The 21702-nt window shown below is 32.9% G+C and overlaps 1 protein-coding gene across 1 annotated transcript; it reads right to left on the reverse strand.

The window, feature by feature from the left end:
- Positions 1 to 5313: 5313 nt before the first annotated feature.
- LOC128206596 (uncharacterized) lies at positions 5314 to 12373 on the reverse strand. The gene is made up of 4 exons (XM_052909171.1): positions 12289 to 12373; positions 9747 to 9918; positions 8884 to 9077; positions 5314 to 7342 (listed from the first exon to the last, which is right to left on the reverse strand). The coding sequence occupies exons 1-4, from the start codon at positions 12329 to 12331 to the stop codon at positions 7230 to 7232; spliced, it is 522 nt and encodes a 173-aa protein (XP_052765131.1). The 5' UTR covers positions 12332 to 12373; the 3' UTR covers positions 5314 to 7229.
- Positions 12374 to 21702: the final 9329 nt, after the last annotated feature.

A 21702-nucleotide genomic window follows, 5' to 3' on the forward strand; every position in this document is an offset into this window, starting at 1 on the left:
TAGCTTGTTGCTGACAAAATCTTAGATACTACATAACTGTATAGCTTTAATTATACTTATTTACTCATTTAACGCAGTAGCTTGTTGCTGACAAAATCTTAGATACTACATAACTGTATAGCTTTAATTATACTTTTTTACTCATTGAACGCAGTAGCTTGTTGCTGATAAAATACTTATTTACAAACTGAGATATCGGGACTATCTTGTATATGGAAATTAAATTCATAAATTACTATCCTTTAATGTATTGTGATTTCCCAGTAAACTTTTTGGTACGTCACAACACACATTTGTTAATAATTAAAAAAAAATCCTTTTCTTATGTATAAATTCAAATGTTGAATCTAAATCAATTTATTTGGTCCATTTATCTCAAAGAAGATCCGGAAAGAATTCAAGATGGTTCAGTGCTTTTTATAATTTTAACGGACCGATTAATCTTGAGAGAAATGTAAATGTTGAATTTTATGTGTGTAGGAGTATAAACATTAGCTTTGGCTACATAAACAACTGATCATGCCTGTTTACCTTTAGAGAAATAAATAACTTAGTATACTCAGATGTTTTATGAATACGTTATAATGATAACCAAGGCCACTTTGCCCTCTCTGAATGTTCTATTTATCAGCACATAATTCTTGCGTTCCAAAATGACAGGTCTCCGATTTTGATTTTGATAAATTTGTTTTGTCTTTAGACTTCATCACACAATTGTTAAAACCTGTAATGGATTTATGCGTTAATAATAAGTTTCATATATCGTTTATCCATAAGTCTAAATACAAGATTGTATACACATTTATTCTGTTACAATTTTCTCTGTGTGTATTGTGTTAGTGTGTGCGTTGATATTATTGTTTTTTTTTTTGTAGTAAGATTTTAAATAGAATAACAAATTGTATTGTTCTGAAAAACTTACGCACGGCAGAGTTGTGAACATATAATAAATTATGTGAAAGATCAAGTGCATAACAAAACCAAGTCGAGTATAAATACAGGCTGTAAATGGAATATCCCATTGAAATCTAGCGACTGGTTGAGGATTTGGTGCTAAAAGGTTAGGGCCAAACCTAAGCAACATGGACTGTAAAATCACATAAGAAGAAATGTGTTTCGAACATGTCATGACCCGACAGCTTGTAATTCGTTCAGCTGGCACATTTGATATTCAAAAGTGCTGCTAGAATGCAACATTCTCAGATATCAATTTCATGTATTAATAGACGAATCTATCAGCAGTACTAACACGTGAGTTAGTTCCGTAAGATAGTATATTGGGCTGGGAAATTACCCATTAAATTGCACAAATTGCATTATTTTGAGGAGCATTAATGAAGTGTGGATAATGAAACTATATTCAGCCAAACATTAAACCCCTTCGAAATAGAGAATTATGTTGAATTTGTACAGAATGCAAATAAAATATTTGCTTGCAGTAACGTTATTTTCGTAGTATATATTTACGGTGTATTTAAATTGAATAACAGGGAGTCTATGTCAAATTCAATACATCTTAAATTCAAATTAATTATATTGCTAATGCAGTTGACAATGGTATATTTAAGTTTTATTGGAATTGTTTGCCTTCTCATCATCTACTCTTATAACAGAATTTTACATGCATAGCCTAACATACTTGTAGTGTCTTCCATGTGTTTTAACTTTGTATCGAGCAATCCGACTTGTTACGCATGAATCGTTTGAGTTAAATTTGTTTATGTACCATAAATGGCCAAATATCTCTGTAACATAATTATTCTTTTCCAATTATAAATTAGTTTCTGCTATAACTAAAACTAATATAAGTCTGTTTAATGCATATTTATTTATAAGACACCCTCGTCTTTAAACTGAGCTCAACACCTGTGAGAGTGCTACAAATATGACGTCATTTCGTAAGGAAGGAAATCAAAATTGAAAAAAAAGGTTGCTGCTTAAATGCTATTTATGTATATCGGAAACATATTTGATAGCGATATTCGTTGATATAGTTGGATAATGAGATTAAGATTTTAAAACATCCATTTTGTTGAAGTGTATATGTATTATGTAATGTTTGTAGAGAAGATGCTGCGTTGAAAAGAAAGTTAACCTGATTGGATTGTTTGGTGGAAAAAGATCATTTAAAGTGTTTTCTACCATTAAGGGGTTGATGTCTTCTTGTTAAAGGGCTGATACAACTATGCTAAGTCGTAGCTGTGTAAATATCTTATTTAAGTGTTTAGCTCGAAACTTTGGTGGTATGAAGTCTTACAATAAATTATCTCATGAATAAATGGTGCCAAAATGGAGTTGATACAAAAGCTCGCATTTTTAGCTTAAACTCGACAGGATACGATTTCTCGCTGAATGGATATTTTCATTTCATCTAGGCAATGATCTTGTATTATCTATGAATGATATATTAGTTCTAAGTTTAAGAAGAACCACGCAGAAATCATTTAAGGATTAAAATTCGACATGTTGCATACCATATCCCAATAAAATGCAACATGTCGAATTTTAATATTTATGTTTACATTTATTTAAATCTACATTTCTGCTAAAATAAGTCGATTATTCAAGAGCATTTTCTGTTTTTTCTCTCGTTGTTCTCAGCGGTGGGTAAATTAGAACAGCTGCAGTTCAACCTAATGTTATACAACAATGAATGCGCAGGTAAAATAGTTCCTTATTTACAGGTTCAATTTCTATATTTTCAAGGACAAGTATATTATAAATACACATAATAACTGTTTTACAACTAGGAAAATATTCCGTGATTTCATGTTTTGTTGAATTGTCAGATGCTTTAAAATTACTTAATGTTAATTCCAAATCCCGAAATAAGTCGTCATCATTGTCATTTAATAGTTCTTCAAATGTTCCATCCATCATGAAATCAAATTAATCGTTGCTCATTTTGTTTTCTCTGGTTTACTGAAGTTTTCGTCGTCTGCATTATTTTGACAGGTTGCAAATAATTTTACTACGATTTCATTGAAAAAATAGTTACGTAGTAAATAGGCCCCGCCCAATGACAGGACAGAAGTATCGAACAAACGCACGCGATTTCGATGGGAAATGCCATTGTACTTTATACAGAAATAAAGTGAAATTGATAAACAACAACCATCGTTAAGGAATGAAGTGTTAATGTAAATATGATAAGATAATATGATCGGATTTATTTTTCTATGAACATATAATGTGCACATCAATTAATGAATAAAGTATGGCAATCGCAACTCTATTTGTATATATTCGTATATTTTCAGAATTGATGCTGGTGTTTAATACAGAATTACTAAGATGTGGCTAGATGAATAAAACATCCATTCCAGAAATCCGTTTTATAATCCCAGAAAGCTGTCGGGAGGATATATTTGTAGCTTCCGGCTCTGTGTCGTGTTATCTTCTAAATCACCAGGCATTAAAAGTTTTTCAAAATAACGTGGTATAAATATCAACATTAAGGGAGATTGCATTGCAAAGTCTGTTGAGCCAATGATGGGCTTGGAATAGGGATCATTCAAAGTCAGGTATCTATTTTAGCCATTTTGAATATGTGTATGTCTATCACTTCTGAAATGAAAAACGATCTGTTTGTGGAGTTATGTACTGTTCTTCCATGTTTCTTGGTTGTGATTTTTTTTTGTGTTCTATGTCTTTGGCGTTTACCCAGTGCCATTAAACCGGGTTTATGTTTAAACCTTTTGCTACTGAGCTTGTACATAAGTATTGGCGTAATAAATGAAGGAGAGTTTAATTAGTTGTGTTTTAAACTGAAATTGTTATTCTTTTTTAAACATGATCGTAAATTGTAATATTCAGGTAATTAAAGAGAGCGTTCCTCTTTTCAGGGTCTTGGTTGTTAAAGTATGTATGTATGGTATTTGATTACATTTTCAAAAGTCACCCATTTTAATTGTTCTAATATATCTATATAATCGTTCTGCCTGGTGTTGTGTTTCGCAATGCCGTTTTTCTTATATGTGTTTGCTTTTATGGTTCGTACCTGACACCAGTAAGCAGTAGAATATATTATATCTGAATAATGAAAAATACTTTAATATATGTTCGATTTAATTTATTGCTTAAGAATATATTGCTTTTATCGCTAATTGAATCTGCTGCTAGATTGGCAATGATAAAGGCTGTTGCGTTGTACGATTTCTTGCCTTGATGTGGCCTTCAGTCATGGTGCCTTTAATAAAGATTATTGCTGTCTTATCTTTTTATTTTTCTGCTTTTCTATGCAGTTCTCATCAGTTTTGTTTAAACCTCTTTTTTTAGTGAAACAAATTATTGTAACATTATATAAAAAATAAAGTAAAGTGTTTTTTATTACGGTGTAACCCCTCTTAGTTGAAAGTCAGCCCGTTGGCTTTAAGATACACCTACATTCGTGAACATCTTTACCTCGATTCATTTCCAAAATGCCAGACGTCTGGCATTAAGGCAATTAGTACTCCTCGATTTAACTAGCTGATTGGTCGGCAGCCGGCCATGTCAGAACTAGGCCACGTGGACGGTTTATATATATGGCACGATGTTTCACGAGAATGTAGTCTAATGTGAGGGAAACAGGAGTACCCGGTTAAAACCCACTTGTCCGGCTTGGAGACAACAAACCAAACACACATGTACCCAGGTCGGGATTCAAACCCAAGTCGCATAGATGAGAAGCAAGTACTCTGACCATTCCACCGAAGTTTACATTGTACCAGCGTAATAGGAACTGCTATATTTCGAGTGAGAAAGGCCCTTCTGAAAGATCAACTTCAAGACTGTTTTACTCTATCGTTATCACGTGGGCGCATGATAAGGCAATAAAAGTACAAGGACAAACCCATTAGTTTAAAATGCAAAAACAAAAACACCTGTTTAGTGGAAAATGGCAAGGGGCCGTTAACTAAACATGAGGAAAACATACATACGAGTACATCACAGACCCAAATATAAACAGCAAAAACAGACCACACACACATCAAAACAGCTTTACCGATAAATGATGAGATTACCGCCTTTGAATGGACAGTGAAACACTAGTTCGTTAAAACACAGATCAAATGGGGACTTAAACTATAACTGTTTGGTTTAGCCTGATAACGATAAATATCCATTTACCAAAATACGGCAGCATCCCAAGATATTTGCATCCGAATTTGCATTATTATATCTTTTTTTAATTTAAAAATAATCCTATCATTTGCAAACACGCTCGATTCATTTTAACTCATCTCTGCATTGTTTGCAACAGAGAGGGAACCAAATTGATCTCATACTTTCGTCAAGTGGAACTAATAGCAGATGAGCTAATGATAAAAGAATGATTTGATTTGTTTTAATAATTCCTGTACAAACTAAAAACAACATGCCTACACTATTCAGTCTAGATCAGAGAAATACAATCGGATGTAAAGAGCAGAAATAACAAAACATGAACACGATTTACTTAATTTGGTTGTGTCAAATGCCTTGGAGAACGTACGAACTTCGTGGAAGATTAATTTCCAAGATAATGGATGACATTTCAACACACGTAATTTGATAAAACACATACCTATGACGTTGATGTGAAAAACTGTTAACATATGAATGTGCAGTATCTTAATTGGAAACGGAAATGCGACATACACCACTACGATGCTGGTTGATACCGAAATGTCACGCAAAAATATACTTATGTAACGATATGTTTTCGGAAATTGTTTCGTCACTATGTGATTTCTCCTGTTTGATATATGTGTGATAGCAGGTAATTATTTTCTATTCTGGTTTATTGGTCAGTTTTACCGTTTACAGCCGAGATAATGTTTCAACTACTGCAATCGTTACTTCCGCTGGATTTAATGATTGCGGAAAAGACGATATTCATTTACATCGATCAGCAATTAGTTTTTCCTCACTCATTTATTTTCGATTGCTTAGCATGACACTGAAATTGCTTTTATATTTTGTTTTCTTTAATTAAGCGACCTGCTAATGATGTTATGTCAGTGTTGTGTTTATCTTAATTAAATAAGTCACGTGATATGGTATGATCATGAAAACCATTAAACTTGATTTGCAGCGGCTTTTGCCAGCCTTAGCACTACGCCATAATGGTGAAGTTTTTTTGACATCGTTGATACATATATCTAACTGTGCTTATATAACTTGGGCTTGCATTTTTAAACAAAGTCATGACTTTACCCGATAAAAATCAATTTCATTATTGTACATATGCTTGATTAAGAAATCAATGGGAGCTAGGATACATTTTATTGAAGTCAACACTCACAGAAATTGCCAAAAAAACTAACCATGATAGAAATTCTTATCTTGTCCACGGGCAAAGACAAAACAAGTACCCATATGGAACTCCTTTTAAATGGTCATCACATTGTAATTATCTCTCTTGTTGAAGACTGTCGTCTGTAGCATCAAAGAAACATTGTCTTGTGGCAATAATAAGAATGTTAATTACTTATTTCTCGCTTCCAATGACGACACAAAAAAGTGTTCATGCACCTTTCAATAAATAATGCTTCACTCTCCTCAGAATTATTTAAAGACCGATTTGACTATTAACATAATCTGAATAACTGCGCGCATATCCATGACAACCGAGCATAATCACATTTCCATATCCGACAATAGACGTCACATACTATTATAATACTTTGAATTATACAACACCACCGATAAACACCGCATTATCACCTTAAAGATTCATACAATTGACATATAATATGAACAACAAGTACACACATTCAATGTATAAACGGTACGAGTTAGCAACGTTGATCAAATGAAATAATACACATTTGATGAAAGCGTACTCCTGCTAATTATTTAAAAATATATGCTTTTTTATCGCTAAGCAGACACGGAGCTTTTTTATTGTTCACAAGCGTAGTATCTAATTTCAACTTTCTAGTCTATGATTGGAAAACGACGAATGGGAACGATAATCCGGGCTTTTGTCTTTGATATAGCACGATGCTCCGTATATGACAGGAATAAACAACAATACTAAAGCAGTATTAAAAATGTAACATGGTAAAAAACGTCATACAATAGGACTGTTCATTTCCATTACAAATGAGACATACGTATATTGTGCATAATCCTTATAAATATACGTATTTTAGTTATGTGATGATCATCGCATCAAAAACATTCGAACTTGCAATGGTTAACGTCAGATTTTCCCAAACAAAAAGACCTTCCACCTTGCAATGGGTCATGTCAAATGTTCCTCAAAACAAAGGCGTTCGTGCTTGCAATGGGTCATGATATGGTCTGACCAGAGGGTCACTTGATATGGTGACTTGACTTGACTGTGTAGGCGCCACGGGTGCTGGTGGTGCATCTGGAACAAACGTTATATATAATTGTTTGAGAAAAAAGTTCCTTTTGAATAAGATTAATACGCTAGCTAACAAAATACTTTTAGGAATTGAAGTCTATTTACAAGCGGAAAAAATACTACTTTTTTGAATGAACATCAAATTTTAATACAAATATTTAACGTATGATTCAAGATGGTTCAGGATCACACGTACATGAAGAAATTTGGTTAGTTAAAAACAAGAGAAATCCGAAGCATGAACAAACGATTTCATTCACAGTTGAACCACAATTTTAAAACATTATTGTTAATATTTACTGTTATTATTTGCAAAGTTTTGTAGAAGTATCAACATACAACGCTGTAAATAACGTTTCCAAGATAAAACGAACGTAGTATAAATTCTGATGCTTTAGCAGCAGCGGCGTCAATGACGTCACCTGTTTCATCGACGTCACATACATTGCATTGTTAAAAAAGGTATTTGACCAATCACAAGTGTATTCCGAAGATGTTTTTTTCATCGGAAAAAATAACACATTTGAAAGCATATTCTTTCCTCTATGGACGTGTAATAGGAGTGCTTATATACATCAATAAATAGGATATAAAAAATAATATTCAATTCTTATAACTACAAATTCAATATACATATCAATGAAAAAATGAATTATTTTCATCATGTAACACATATTGCCCTTCATGAAATCACACACTGAACGGTTTAAACATATTGTTTTCAGATTCAGCTGCTCCAGGCTAGTAAAGAGGTCACACCATGGCGTGTACACTGTGTTACTATTAATATGTTTTTTCTATATTTGTTAACGTGTTAGTACCATTTTATTTTCAGATTTGAATGAAACTCCCATAATGTACAGATTATATCTAAATTTATTATCGTTAAAGGAATATACATTTTTTTTTTGGTATAGTTTGAAAGATTGTCTCCAATTTTATATTGTTTATAAGATGTTTAGGCTATCAAAAAAGTTGGTTAAATGAATTTTCATGTTCAAGGACGGATTGATTTGTTCAAATCAAAGAAATACCAATAATAAAACATATTGTGTTTGTTGTTACACATAATAAAGAAAAGAAGTGTTAAAAAATTGGCATGTCTTAATTGATAAATATTCTAAGATACATTCAAATGTTATTTAGGCTAACAACTACGTAAATAGATGTAATAAAAATTAGTTCATGTGCATAATTATTAGGGTATTTTGCATTCAGAAATGCTTCACCGGGAAAAGAAGGTCGACCATACGGGTGCCTAAATCCAATCAGTTTGCGGGTGCTTGGCACAAACTATTTATTATTATTTTGCTTTCTTGATAGAAACCGAAGGCAGAAAAAAGGCGATATACGCCATTGATTATGAGTGTAACTAACATAAATGGTCAACTAGTGTATTGTATTTACGATGAATTCAAACACGCACCTAACATTGCAAGTGTTAAATGTGTTTTTTTCTATTTAATTTTAAAATTGTTCCGGTATCTAACTTGTTGACTTTGTGTCATTTAACGAAGTTAAAGCATGTAAAATATATTTTATACCTTTAGAAGCTGCTGAAACATTATACAGAGCTTCATGTTTCGGGTGTGCGGGGGTCGTCTGGAACATAAGACCGCTGGTAGAGGTCGTGGCTACCCCCGTGGCAGAGTAGGGCGGTGGCAGATCAGGATTATTTTTTCTCTTTCTCTCATTTGGAAGGTAGCAGAAAAAATAGTATACGATAGTGCTGGTCAAACTGTAAGTACAACAACAATAAAACTAGAATTCCGCGAATCTAATAAACAACCATCATCTTAATACATGTCATCATGACCATGACTTACTGATTTAAAAAAAACAAAAGGGATCATCGGCTGACCAACACCCATGTGCTAATCAAGGACATAAAGTTTAAAGACATCAAAAAGAAGTTGGTATTTTTTCAAATCAGAGCCGAAAGCGTGACGCCTACGACACTGTCGTGGATGCAGTTGTAATAGTCAAATAGTTTTTGGCTTTACCCGGCGCCGCTCATAAAAAACTCGCTACCCAAAAGCTATATTAGCCTTTCCTATTATTTATTTAAACTTCGGCTTCAAGTTTGAGGAGTAAAACAAAAACCTTACAAACCTACCAAACCACCCATCCACCAACCTTCTTTTCTTCCCAACCCGCAAAATAAAGGTCGACTAAGTCCAAAGTTTTTTTTATCAATTATCAAATATATATCCTCATGGAAATGACAATACTGACGTTGTCTGACATAAACTCTTTTTATTTATATAATTGTTAAATATATTGTAACTGTTAAGAATAAAGAGTAATACATTGCTGACCATGTTATATCAAACAAATAGTACTTCGTTTAACAGTTGGGTGAAATTTATTCCAAATGTTTGACCACTTTTAAAAACTTTTAAAGTACCTTATCACGATGATACATGCAATCCCGATTCCTATCATTGCACCTCCATTAATACTTCCGCCATTACAACAATACCTCCACGTCAAAGAGTGTAAGCTGAAGTCACAGCATTGACCAAAACAATACTGAAACCCATCATCATTTGTGTAGCAGAAATCACCTGCAAAAACACCTGAAAAAAGGACAGCAATTTGATTAATGTTCTTATATGCAATATCCAGTAATTTTCATTTTCGTTCTTTAAACTGCATTAAACGTATATATTTGTCTTATAAGTATCAAAAATTTGGCTCAAGTTTTGTATAGGTTTCACAATGAATATATATGCAAAAAACTACAGAAACAAGTGCAGTAGCAAAAGGTTTAAACATAAAACCGGTTTATTGGCACTGTGTAAACGCCAAAGACATAGAACATACAAACAAGAAGCATTGAAGAACAACACAAAACTCTACAAACAGCACAGAGATACATACTATATATATAAAAAACTAGGTATGTTTATCAAGGATTGTAAGGTACCGCCTTGGAACGGTAAGTAAAATGTAAATTTACTAAAAAAAACCCAGTAAATTTACATTTATATATATATATAGTATTTATGCAATGTGCTGTTCTATGTTTCTTGTTTGTGAATTTGTGTTCTATGTCTTTGGCGTTTGCCCATTGCCACTAAACCGGGTTTATGTTTAAACTTTTTGCTACTAAGCATGTTTCTGTAGCTTTTTGCATATATATTAAACTAGTTTAAGTGCACAAACCTCACTTTTAACACAACAATCCTAAATAAAAAAAGGTAAATCTTATCAAAGCATGCATTTACTGAGTTCTTTCAAAGACGTCATTTTGGTGAGTCGCTATGCTGACGTCATTTAACTTGGTCAATCATAAGATGTTAATTGTCATTTTGTAAAAAAGGAACAGAATTATAACTGGTCTGATGTTAAGCATTAAATAATCATAATATTATTTATGTGTTAGATCATTTCATGTTGACCCCGGGAGATAATGTTTTTGCTCATGTTTGCCTCATACACATATTTTCTGTGATTCAGTTTAATTTTAATCCCTATGTGAAGTTACTATACCAATGATTTATCGTAATTTATTAAGGTAAAGAATCCATCATTAGGATGACGATGCGTTAATGGAATTTAGATCATTAACTTCGAGATTATTTCAAATGTTCTGTTATATTGATCAACCGTTATATTATTTTTGTATCGGCAACATTTTTAATTAACACCATAATGACGCTACTGTTATGATACGATATGAAATATTTGCTCTCGCCATGAAAACTTAACATTTTGAAACTTTAAAATGAAACATTACAATTTCGTTCTTACTTTTCGATGAGAAATGGAGATGTATCAGTGAAACAGCAACAGGGAAATTATCATTTTTATATTTTCATTGCAAACTAAGGAGTGAAAATATTAACTTTTAAACTGTTTTTAAAATCAATTGTGGTTTCTTCCCTTTGATAAAAACTAGTGTTCAAACAAAGCACAACTAAACATGTTTAATTTCACAATATGCCCATCAATATCCTTTTGATTTTTCAAAAGCGAAAATACAACACGCGTATTGAAAATTTTGTATAATGCTTCTGGTGTCAGACAACAACGAAATGCTTCCGGGTCGTTTCTCATCATTCAGATAGCATTTGAAGACGTGTACGTTGCATTCCTTTTTGACGATATTTTTTAAACTTGTTTCTTGTGTTGATAGATTCAAAGATGACTCCAGAGATGCGGTCATAACTGTGTCACATGTTAGTCATGAATAGTGACTTGATTAACAACAATCATTGATAAACACACGTTGATTTTATATAGTATATATGTACTGTGTTGTTTGCGGAATTTTGTGCTGTTGTTCATTGTTTCTTGTTTTTGATTTTTTGTTGTTTGTTTGTGATGTCTATTGCGTTTACCCTGTGCCATTAAACTGGGGGTATGTTTAAGCTTTTGTCTAGACAGCGAGCTTGGTTCTGTATTTTTTTTTCATTTTAGTATTGATATTGTTTGCTGGTGTAAATGCAACAGACAAATTGAGCATAACTAGTAAAAATATAGTGTTAAGCTGAAGTTATTTCTGTAAATTCCTAATAAAGTGGTAAACAGGAATCATTTTAAAGATAACAAAGCTCAGTCCTCCGTTGTGGACCGACTCCTGATGTCCGTGTCATGCTGGTAACATATTTGGAGTGCAGCCTTTTACACACTATTGTTTGAAGGTAAATGCATGGTACGTTTATTATAAAACACGGATATTTAATACTTCAATATTGCTAACGATTGATTGAAATTCCAGAAAAGAAGATCAAGTATTTCAGCAAAAAATTCAACTAAACAGATTGTCATATGGCATTTTTATAAAGGAACTGGTTACAAAACACCATTGATAATATAAAAGTATATATTTGTTATACCATTGTTCCATTTTCGATCACTAAGTAACTTGACATAATTATTAAGAAAATGTCTTACGCTTAGATATACAATAGAAATAGTATAATGAATACTAAAGGAAATACCTGTGATAATTGCTAGAAAAAATGTTGAAAATATCCCGCACATGATTTATATATATATATATATATATATATATATATATATATATATATATATATATATATATATAGTTTCCGTTCACTCAGTATATCTAAGGTTTAACATAAAAATCCAGGGCTTGATAATATCGCATTCATTGTTTATTGTTACAGGATGATATTTGAACCTATTATAACAATTGATACATGGGACAATAGACCAAAATAATAGCAGTCTTATTAAACCCGGGTTCTACTCAATATAAGACATGACTTCATATTGATTGCAAAATGTCCTAAAACAAAAGGCACCGATCCTATTCTTTACAACGATGATAATTTGAGACTTGAATGATAAAGAACAATATCAAAATTTTGAAATGCATAATTGCTGTTTATGTTTAAAAAAATAATTAGGCTTTAAGAACAGCATTATGCTAACATCTACTAATATTTTTGATCAAAGTGTTAATTATATATTTATAAAGACAGGTCTGTCATAGCTTATGACGACTGGCGTGAAATAATCCGCTTTTGTTGTGTTTAAAGTAACTCAGAACCGCGGATACGTTTACCTTTGTTGCAGAGCTTTCCTCATAATTGTATTGTTTTTTAAATATCAGCAAACAAAAACCGTACTGAAGGGAACCCAACATGTGAAAATATATGAGAAAAGGGCAAAAATTGCAGAAAAAACATACCCGCGTATGTAGAAGTTAAAACACCTGCAAGACCATTGCAACAGGCAGTTTTGAGATTGCTACAGTTTCCATGAACATTTTACATAGTGGTTTTATGTTCGTCGGATTAACCACATGCTTCTTTCTCAAAGTAAATAACATGTTATAAATTGATTGCAAATCTTTTCCAAATTTAAAATGAATATTTTTGTTACAATCTCTCACATTTCGGAGGTGCAATATTTTTAAGCATTTTTAACAAAGAACTTGGAAACATAATGGAACATGGCTCTTTTTTATATCGTACTAACTTGATTTGCTTCGTTTTCCAAAATTGAATCAAATGAGAATTCAAGAACAAAATATACCTTACTCATCCATATAGTAAACTTATAAGATTTGCCTTTAACGTTTTTTCTTTATTTAGGATTTTTTTAGTGAGAGTGAGGTTTGTGCTCGTAAACTGGTTTAAAACCCTAGTAAATTTACATTTTACTGACCGTTCCAAGGCGGCACCTAACAATCCTTGATAAACAAACCTTATATTTTTTATATCTAGTATGTATGCACTGTGCAGTTTTTGAAGTTTTGGGCTGTTCTTCCATGTTTCTTGTTTGTATTTTTTTGTATTTGTGTTCTATGTTGTTAGCGTTTAACCAGTGCCATTAAACCGGGTTTATGTTTAAACTCTTTGCTACTGAGCTTGTTTCTGTAGTTTTGCACATAAGTATTTATAGAATAAAAAAAAACATCAATTGCATGACCAGCATGTTGGAATACAATAATTCTACAAAGAAAGGACGCATTTTCGAATGAAACTGATCTGTTTAACAATTGACATTAAGTAACCGGATGCATCGAACATTATCGAGAAGCATCTACTCATGTGTACACAGTTGGCATTGTTTTGATATTCATAGCGAATTTAAACTCACGGTTATATGTACATAGTAAGTAGAGGAATTTCGATCATGACATCCGGATAATGAAAGTGTATACACCAAACTTCTTTGTAGGAGTTGACAATATACGTTTATCAATTTAGAACATATATAGAAAAGCCAAAGATGTTATTTCAATAATCGTACATAGGACTTTGGTACAAATGGCATCATCAATTATTTCAGAGTGCAGACTATCTAGTTCAGGAAGAGATCTTGTCAGATTAAGCCATTTAACTACTGTGCTATTGTGCCACTATGTATCTGCAATCTGTTCTAGTTCTTCAAGCCTTAAATTGGCTTGAAGGATGTTGAAAGTAAACAACCACATCGAAATAACGAACGGGGCGTACACAGTTTAAAGTCGTGCCCTGGCTAAAAATCACTCATTAAGTTATTAAAACGATATTCATCAATATCTCATTTCCGGCACCTGGTCAATGACATTTCCCTGTGTAACAATAAATTTCATGTGCGCCGGAAAACTAACCAATTACAGCTTTAATGGTGATTTATAAAGTGACAGTCACGCCGTGTGATCATATTTATTTTATAATGAGATATAATGAAGATAATTGTTAACCTTTCTGGTCTTAATTTCCAAAAAAATCGTATTCAACACCTGAAGGTGGTAGCCTTAAAATTAGTGCATTCCAAAGAGTGTATACACAAATCTATCACACATGGCAACCTTTTCATCAGAATATGAATAACGTTTAAAACACATAAACACGTGATAGGCAATGCATATGTCTTTTTTGTGTTAATAATTGCCAAATGTTGAATTGTTGACATTCATGTCACATGTCATATGAACATATTTAACAATTTGTTTTGTAATAATGATAAAAAATTGCTACTATATGTGTTCATTTGCTACGTATAGCTTCACTTAACTAATATGTTTAAATATAAGCCAGGTATAGTTGTGATAAATAATTGTCTCTTTACGCTATCATGTTGGAAACTATTTCATATGTATTTCTTATAAATATTTTCTTGAAAACAGCTTCCGCATATAGTTTGAAAATCTGGATATTTTGCAAACCTTTTTACTTTGTTATCCACCCGATGTTCTTTTTCTGATTGTTTTTTATACCTTTGAAATGGGTTCGGTAATACAATAAAAACGTATTTTTTGATCACTGAAATTGTGTTTAGAAATATGTTAGTTTTTAATGAATGCAATCATGCTTTTTTTTTTTTGGGGGGGGGGGTATAGGCAATGTTCTTACTGAATATGCTAATGAAACTTTGACTGGACTAGATAAGTAAAACTCACGTTAAGTTGGGCTAGGACGATTTACATAACTTAACGTTGCCATATTCAAGCAGCATAAATCTAATGATGGCATTGTTTAGAGGAATTCCTGTTAAGATTACCCATTTGACGCAGTAGAATATTACTGATAAAATCTGAGATTATATTACATGATTGCATTTCATTATATCATCAATAATACTTATTTTAAAAATGAGTCAACGGGACTTTTTTTGTATATAAAAATGATCCGTTAATTTGTTTCCTTTTTTAGTTTTCTGTAAAAATTTCGAGTCAAATTATGGAAAATTTTAAACCATTTAAAGTACCTTCTCCTATGTATATAGCAAGAAGTTTCAGACAAGAAAATGATTTGGTTTCTTTATCTTAAACATCAGCCGGATTGAATTCAAGATTGATAAGTTTTTATGACAATTTTAAACGGATCGTTTACTCTTGAGACGAATGAAGATGTTGCATGTCATTTGTGTAGGCGAATATATATTTTAAATCGTTCCACGCATACGTATTTGCTTTATCTAGTATTAAATTAAAATATTAAATCCTTTGTCTTACCATTGTCAAAGATGACTATGTATCAAAGGCTGGGAATGTTGCTGTCAGAAAAATCATTAAAGCATTCGTATCAGTATATACAGTTCTTTCTTTGTTATGAGTTTTATCATCAAAAATGGTTATATCTGAAAGTTTCACCTACATTTATGGGACAGACATTTTCAAACGACATCTGTTCAGTGTTAAAACCAAGAAAACGCATTATGGAATTGCATGATTGATGGGTAATATCTCATTTCCATTCAATAATAATACTTTTGTTTGATAAACTACATGTAGTGTATGTACTACCAACTGTGATAAAATTGTTATACTTCCTCTCAAAATTCCTAATAAAAAATAATGAATGTATATAAGTCTTCTAAATTGAAATTTGCTTAAAACGGATAAAGGTGTGTACTCTACTCATGCTTTATGCGATAAAAGTTGCTGTTTTATATACATGATAATACTATAATATAAACAATTTTCATTTGTAGAAAATGTTGTTTGTCTGACCATTGACTATGTAATAATAAACATATGTTTTACTGTTTCTTTACGGGAAAATATTGTTTTCTTTCCTTGGAAAATATACAAAGCCAACTAATTCGATTTCTAGGATTCCACTGTCGTTTGTATTTTATTATGAACTTGTACATTGTTTGACGTATGGCTAGATGTAGGGTCTTTGTAATTATAGCGGAAACGGGCATTTGTTAGAGGATCTGGTAATACTCAAACGTCAATTTACGATGCGTATATGAATGTCTTTATTGCGGAATTGATAAAAGGCTGTCATTTCGACACATCATCCGAACGCTTTATTGAAAGGAGACTCAATGTAGGTTAGACACAACAGAGCATGGTTATTTCTTTAGTTCAATTTAATAAAGTAAAGTATATTTTGTCTAAGTACACATCTACATGTACCCATAATATTGCATTTCAAACTTCGTAAGAAATATAAGATAAAGAAACTAATTATGATGTTCATGGATCAACTAATTGGCTAAACACAAGAGAAAGTCATTAAAACGTTTTTACATTTCATCTTAATGATTGCTCTGACCCACCCACAATTTTAAAGGAGTGGTAATAAATGGAAAATAATATTAATTTAAATAACTTATGGTAATTACAGGGGAAAGCCCAGTAGTAAAACAAACAATACAAGGATGTCCCAGTTTAGAGGCACAAGTTTAAGGCCTAACGGACACTCAATGAGATACTCAAAACGCAAAATAATACATTGACTAATTACAGATGCCTAAACTTGATTAATATATCTTGGGATCTACACCTGGGAACGATCTTAGGATTTCCGCATGTGAACGATCTTAGGATCTCCGCATGGGAACGGTTAGAGAAACAACTTTCGGTAACAAATCGTCCTATTTTCATAAACAAATGACAAGTGAAAAAGGATGATGTGCAACTGAAACCAATTGCTGATATAACGGAAACATCACATACAATGGTGCTTTAAGTGTTCTTAGGTTATTTAAGACATCATGATAAGGAAAGCATAATTGTTTCGTAGTAACTATGTTTACGAGACACACCCGCTTGAACATAAATTTATCAAGCATAAATGTGTTCATGAAAATAGTTTACAATACAGATTTATACGACTGAATGCATGTGAATAAGAGAAATAGGAGGAATAGTAGTGATACCAGAAATTTAATGAAGAGTTATCTGGTCTTTAATTAAAGTGACTCATGAACCAAAAAATGCACTGGAACCAATATCGAATCTCGAAATCTGACTTAGATGACTTTTATTTAGTCCCTTGATTATGAGAATTATATAAGTATGCAAAGTATATAATGTCCTCAAGCATCTTATTCTGAATGGTGTACGGCTTGTCTTCTTGAGGAAACGACACCTGGATGATGAATGCCTCTTGTCACCTTGGACATCATTTGCGACTGCAACAGAAATATTACTTCATTTTGTCTACCAAGGTCAAGTTATAGCTAAATAAAACAACGCTTTTATTCATCAATGTTAATAAATTTTGTCTGATTGTGTGTAATATCATGCCGAATATAATATGCCAAATATTCTTCCAAACGTTTGCCAATTAGAATCAGAGAATTACAGTCAGTGCCAGACAAATATCCTGCTTTGCTAAGTACTGATGTTTGTTCATCAACAGTTTGTAAATACTTTCATGAGTTAAAGGGAATCGGTTCCAATAAGAAATTAGAAGCGATTTGATTGCACTGTTTGAATTGTTCTGGTCCTCGGCTGATGTTTTGGTAATCAATAGTTGGGGATATGAAGAAAAGCTTGCAACAACCTTATCAGCATGAATGAGGTAAACCAAACATGACATGGCAGTTAGACGTCGCCAAACTGAGGCAACCATTCACATTGTTTTGTCATATTAGTCAGCAAAACTATTATAGTTTAAGAATGCTTTACTTGGCAAACGGTTAGAGTAATAACAGCAATTACACTGAAGAGAAACGAATGTACCCATTATAGTGCAACTAAACTATTAATTATTTTTCTAGGGTATAAACTTTACCAAAATGAATATCATACGTACAGTTGTTCTTATCTTATACCAAAATAAACACACGTTTATTAAAACACGATACATAAATTAACAAGTATCTGAAAAAGGGGGAATGGGGCAAAAGTGTTTTCCCTACTGGCTGGCATACGCACACTACCCATGCAATGTTTAAATGTGCCAAAAATAAATAAATGGAATAAACTGTCGTTGAACGCTGCCCAATTTTCAGCATTTGCGTAAGTGTTCATTCAGATTTTCTTGCCGATTTCTTTGCCAATGGCATTATCATACAGAGTGATCAGACTTTTTTCGCGAGTGACTTTTAAGGTCGGTTGTCAGCGAAGCATTAATATGATTCTGAAGCACTGTTCGTGCTTTTCATCTGACATTTAAGAGTATAAATGAAGACGATTTTTGGAGTCAAATGACCAACTGACTGTAGATAATGATCACGTGGTATACTAACTTAAGAAAGCGATATGTACACGGCACCTTGATACTTGTTGTAAGCAAGTGATTGGAGATTTTTTATCTGACTCTTTAGTATGGTTAACTATTAACCGTTCAAGGTTGTGTTTATTCTTGTTGTTGGTTCGTGTGCTTTTTGTTAGATCTCCGTTGATGTTGGCTGACGGGCAAGTTTTGCTGTTGCATTATCAAGATATGTGATTCCCCCATGTAATATACCCATAATACGCTACCTCTGAGCATTAGACTATTTGTTTCTGAACGGTGAAAAAGCCAACATTAAAACTGCTGCAAAACCTTAATTTCATAATTGCAACACGTCACAATTGGCTGGTAAATGAAATTCTATCACGAAAAAATGTAATGAAAAAACTGTCATTGTTTTCGTTAAGCAACATGCGACCTTTTATTCATAATGTATTAATGTAGTTGCATATTCACCACTGTCAATTCAAAAAATAAGCAAATTCACTCAAATACTGCACTTCGCTTTCAAATATCAAATATATCGAATATATCGAAATATTTTTTTTATTGCAGCAAATATGTACACTTTAAATAATCAACAAAACAGAATGACACAAATATTAAATTTTCTCATATCAATTAGATTTGTATGGTCAGTGTGTGTAAATTGTGAGTATTATGTCTTCAAACAGGGTCATGGGCTGTGAGCATTGTGCCTTTGAACAGGGAAATGGGCTTTTAGCATTGTGACTTGATACAGGGCCATAGACTGTGCGCATTGTGCCCTGAAACAGGGTCATGGGCTGTGAGCATTGTGCCTTTGAACAGGGTAATGGGCTGTGAGCATTATGCCCTGAAACAGGGTCATGGGCTGTGAGCATTGTGCCCTGAAACAGGGTCATGGGCTGTGAGCATTGTGCCTTTGAACATGGTCATGGGCTGTGAGCATTGTGCCTTTGAACAGGGTCATTGGCTGTGAGCATTGTGCCCTGACACAGGGTCATGGGCTGTGAGCATTGTGCCCTGTAACAAGGTCATGGTCTGTGAGCATTGTGTCCTAAAACAGGGTCATGGGCTGTGAACATTGTGTCCTGAAACAGGGTCATGGGCTGTGAGCATTGTGCCTTGAAACAGGGTCATGGGCTGTGAGCATTGTGCCCTGAAACAGGGTCATGGGCTGTGAGCATTTGGTTTGTGTAAACAAATCGTTATAATTACCAACCTTATCAAAATATGCAAGATAATTGCGACACTTTAACAATTTGCTGGTAAATGAAATGTTATCACGAACCAACTATTTTGATATACTTTAGTGAACATGTTTAATGAGCTATGAGTTCACTTGTTTGCTATTTATGTTTTGATATTGTTTATCTGCGTTTGTTCATTTGACAATTTTTCAGTTTACAGCTGATATAATGTTGTTACTAGTGCATCCTCCTTTGATTAACCCGGCAATATACTAACTATCACCATGAACGCACAATGTATTTCAAGCAATAAAATGTTTGTTGTCACAAGGTAACATGTTTTCAAGCAATATTACAGTAAAACAACGAAATTGATCCGTCCATTTATGTAAGTTTAAATAAATGTAGCTTAGTACTATAGATGGACCGTCTGAATACGTTATAACGAAATGATCTGTTTCATTCATAGATCATGTAGCATCTCCACTTGTGCTATTAATGTGTCATTTTTTACATCCGCTATTGCCGCAGGCTACCGATTACGAGATACATAATTTTAATTCTTGGGGAATGCTACCACTTCGCTGAGCATTTCCAATCAATGTCACAGTGTCGCCTTATTGCTAAGATACATTGCCAAATACAAACATGACTTCTTGAACATGATAGCTTCCGTTCCTTTACATGCCACATCCCGGGATCTCATTATGGACCACCATCCTAATACACACTTAAAGAATAAAATTATGCATTTATAAACAATGGACACGTTACTCAAATTATACACAGATTCAGCTTTCCCAGGTGAAATATTAAAAAATATAGCTGTATAAAGTTGATATTACAGAAAGTATACACCTGCCGATCTCCTTACTTGTAGAGTGACGTTCCTATTGTAATAGAGAACATTTTACATTTGTTGGAAAATGTAAAAAACGCCATTGTGCTACCTTAATATGTCAATGATAATGTATTTGTTATACAACAGTGTGACATAACTTCACACTACACACCAGATGGTGGCAATTAAATGTAAGCAATATTAAAGACGCTTAAATGTCAATATTTAACAGGATTGAAAAGCAATATTAAGCAGTAGTGAACAAGAATATTAAACAGTTGTTAACAGAAAGCTAAAAATGTTTAAACAGATAAATATGAATATCAATATTAAACAGGATTGAAAAGCAATATTAAACAGTGTACAACAATATAACACAGTTGTGAACAGTAATATGAAAAAGTGGTGAATAGCAATAAGTTATGACAACATTATATTAATATCTCTCGTTAACACGCTTTTACACAAGAGTAATGTCGTGTTTTGTTTTTAATCTCACGGGTCAATCTTAGTAAACACAATCCAAACTCGAATATGTCAAGGCCGAGAATGGCGCCCGGGATGCCCTAGCAAGAAGCGAGTGCACTAACCATTGTTATCAGAGGCTGAACTTAACACGTGTATCATACATGTTCAAATAATAATTTTTGTAGTCTGCGAGAAATTTGTACGTATTGTTGATGACAAGATTTGCATCACACTTGAATGTTGTGTAGACTCTCCATGTTCAGTTTAGGCCCTATACTTTAATATCGAGATTTGTGAGTACTGGGCAACATGTTTTCCTCATTACTAAAACAATAATATCTTTTTATGATATGATAACTTAAGTTACAATAGCGTTATGAGATGCTTCGAGACACTGTTGAACCATAACATTCCCTTATCGCTATAGTAACGTGTGCGTTTCTTATTATTTCAGAGACAATGCAACTTTAACGTAATATGCAAATGCGTTCGTGCAAT

The sequence above is a fragment of the Mya arenaria genome, chromosome 10, assembly GCF_026914265.1.
Source record: "Mya arenaria isolate MELC-2E11 chromosome 10, ASM2691426v1".
Lineage (NCBI taxonomy): Eukaryota > Metazoa > Mollusca > Bivalvia > Myida > Myidae > Mya > Mya arenaria.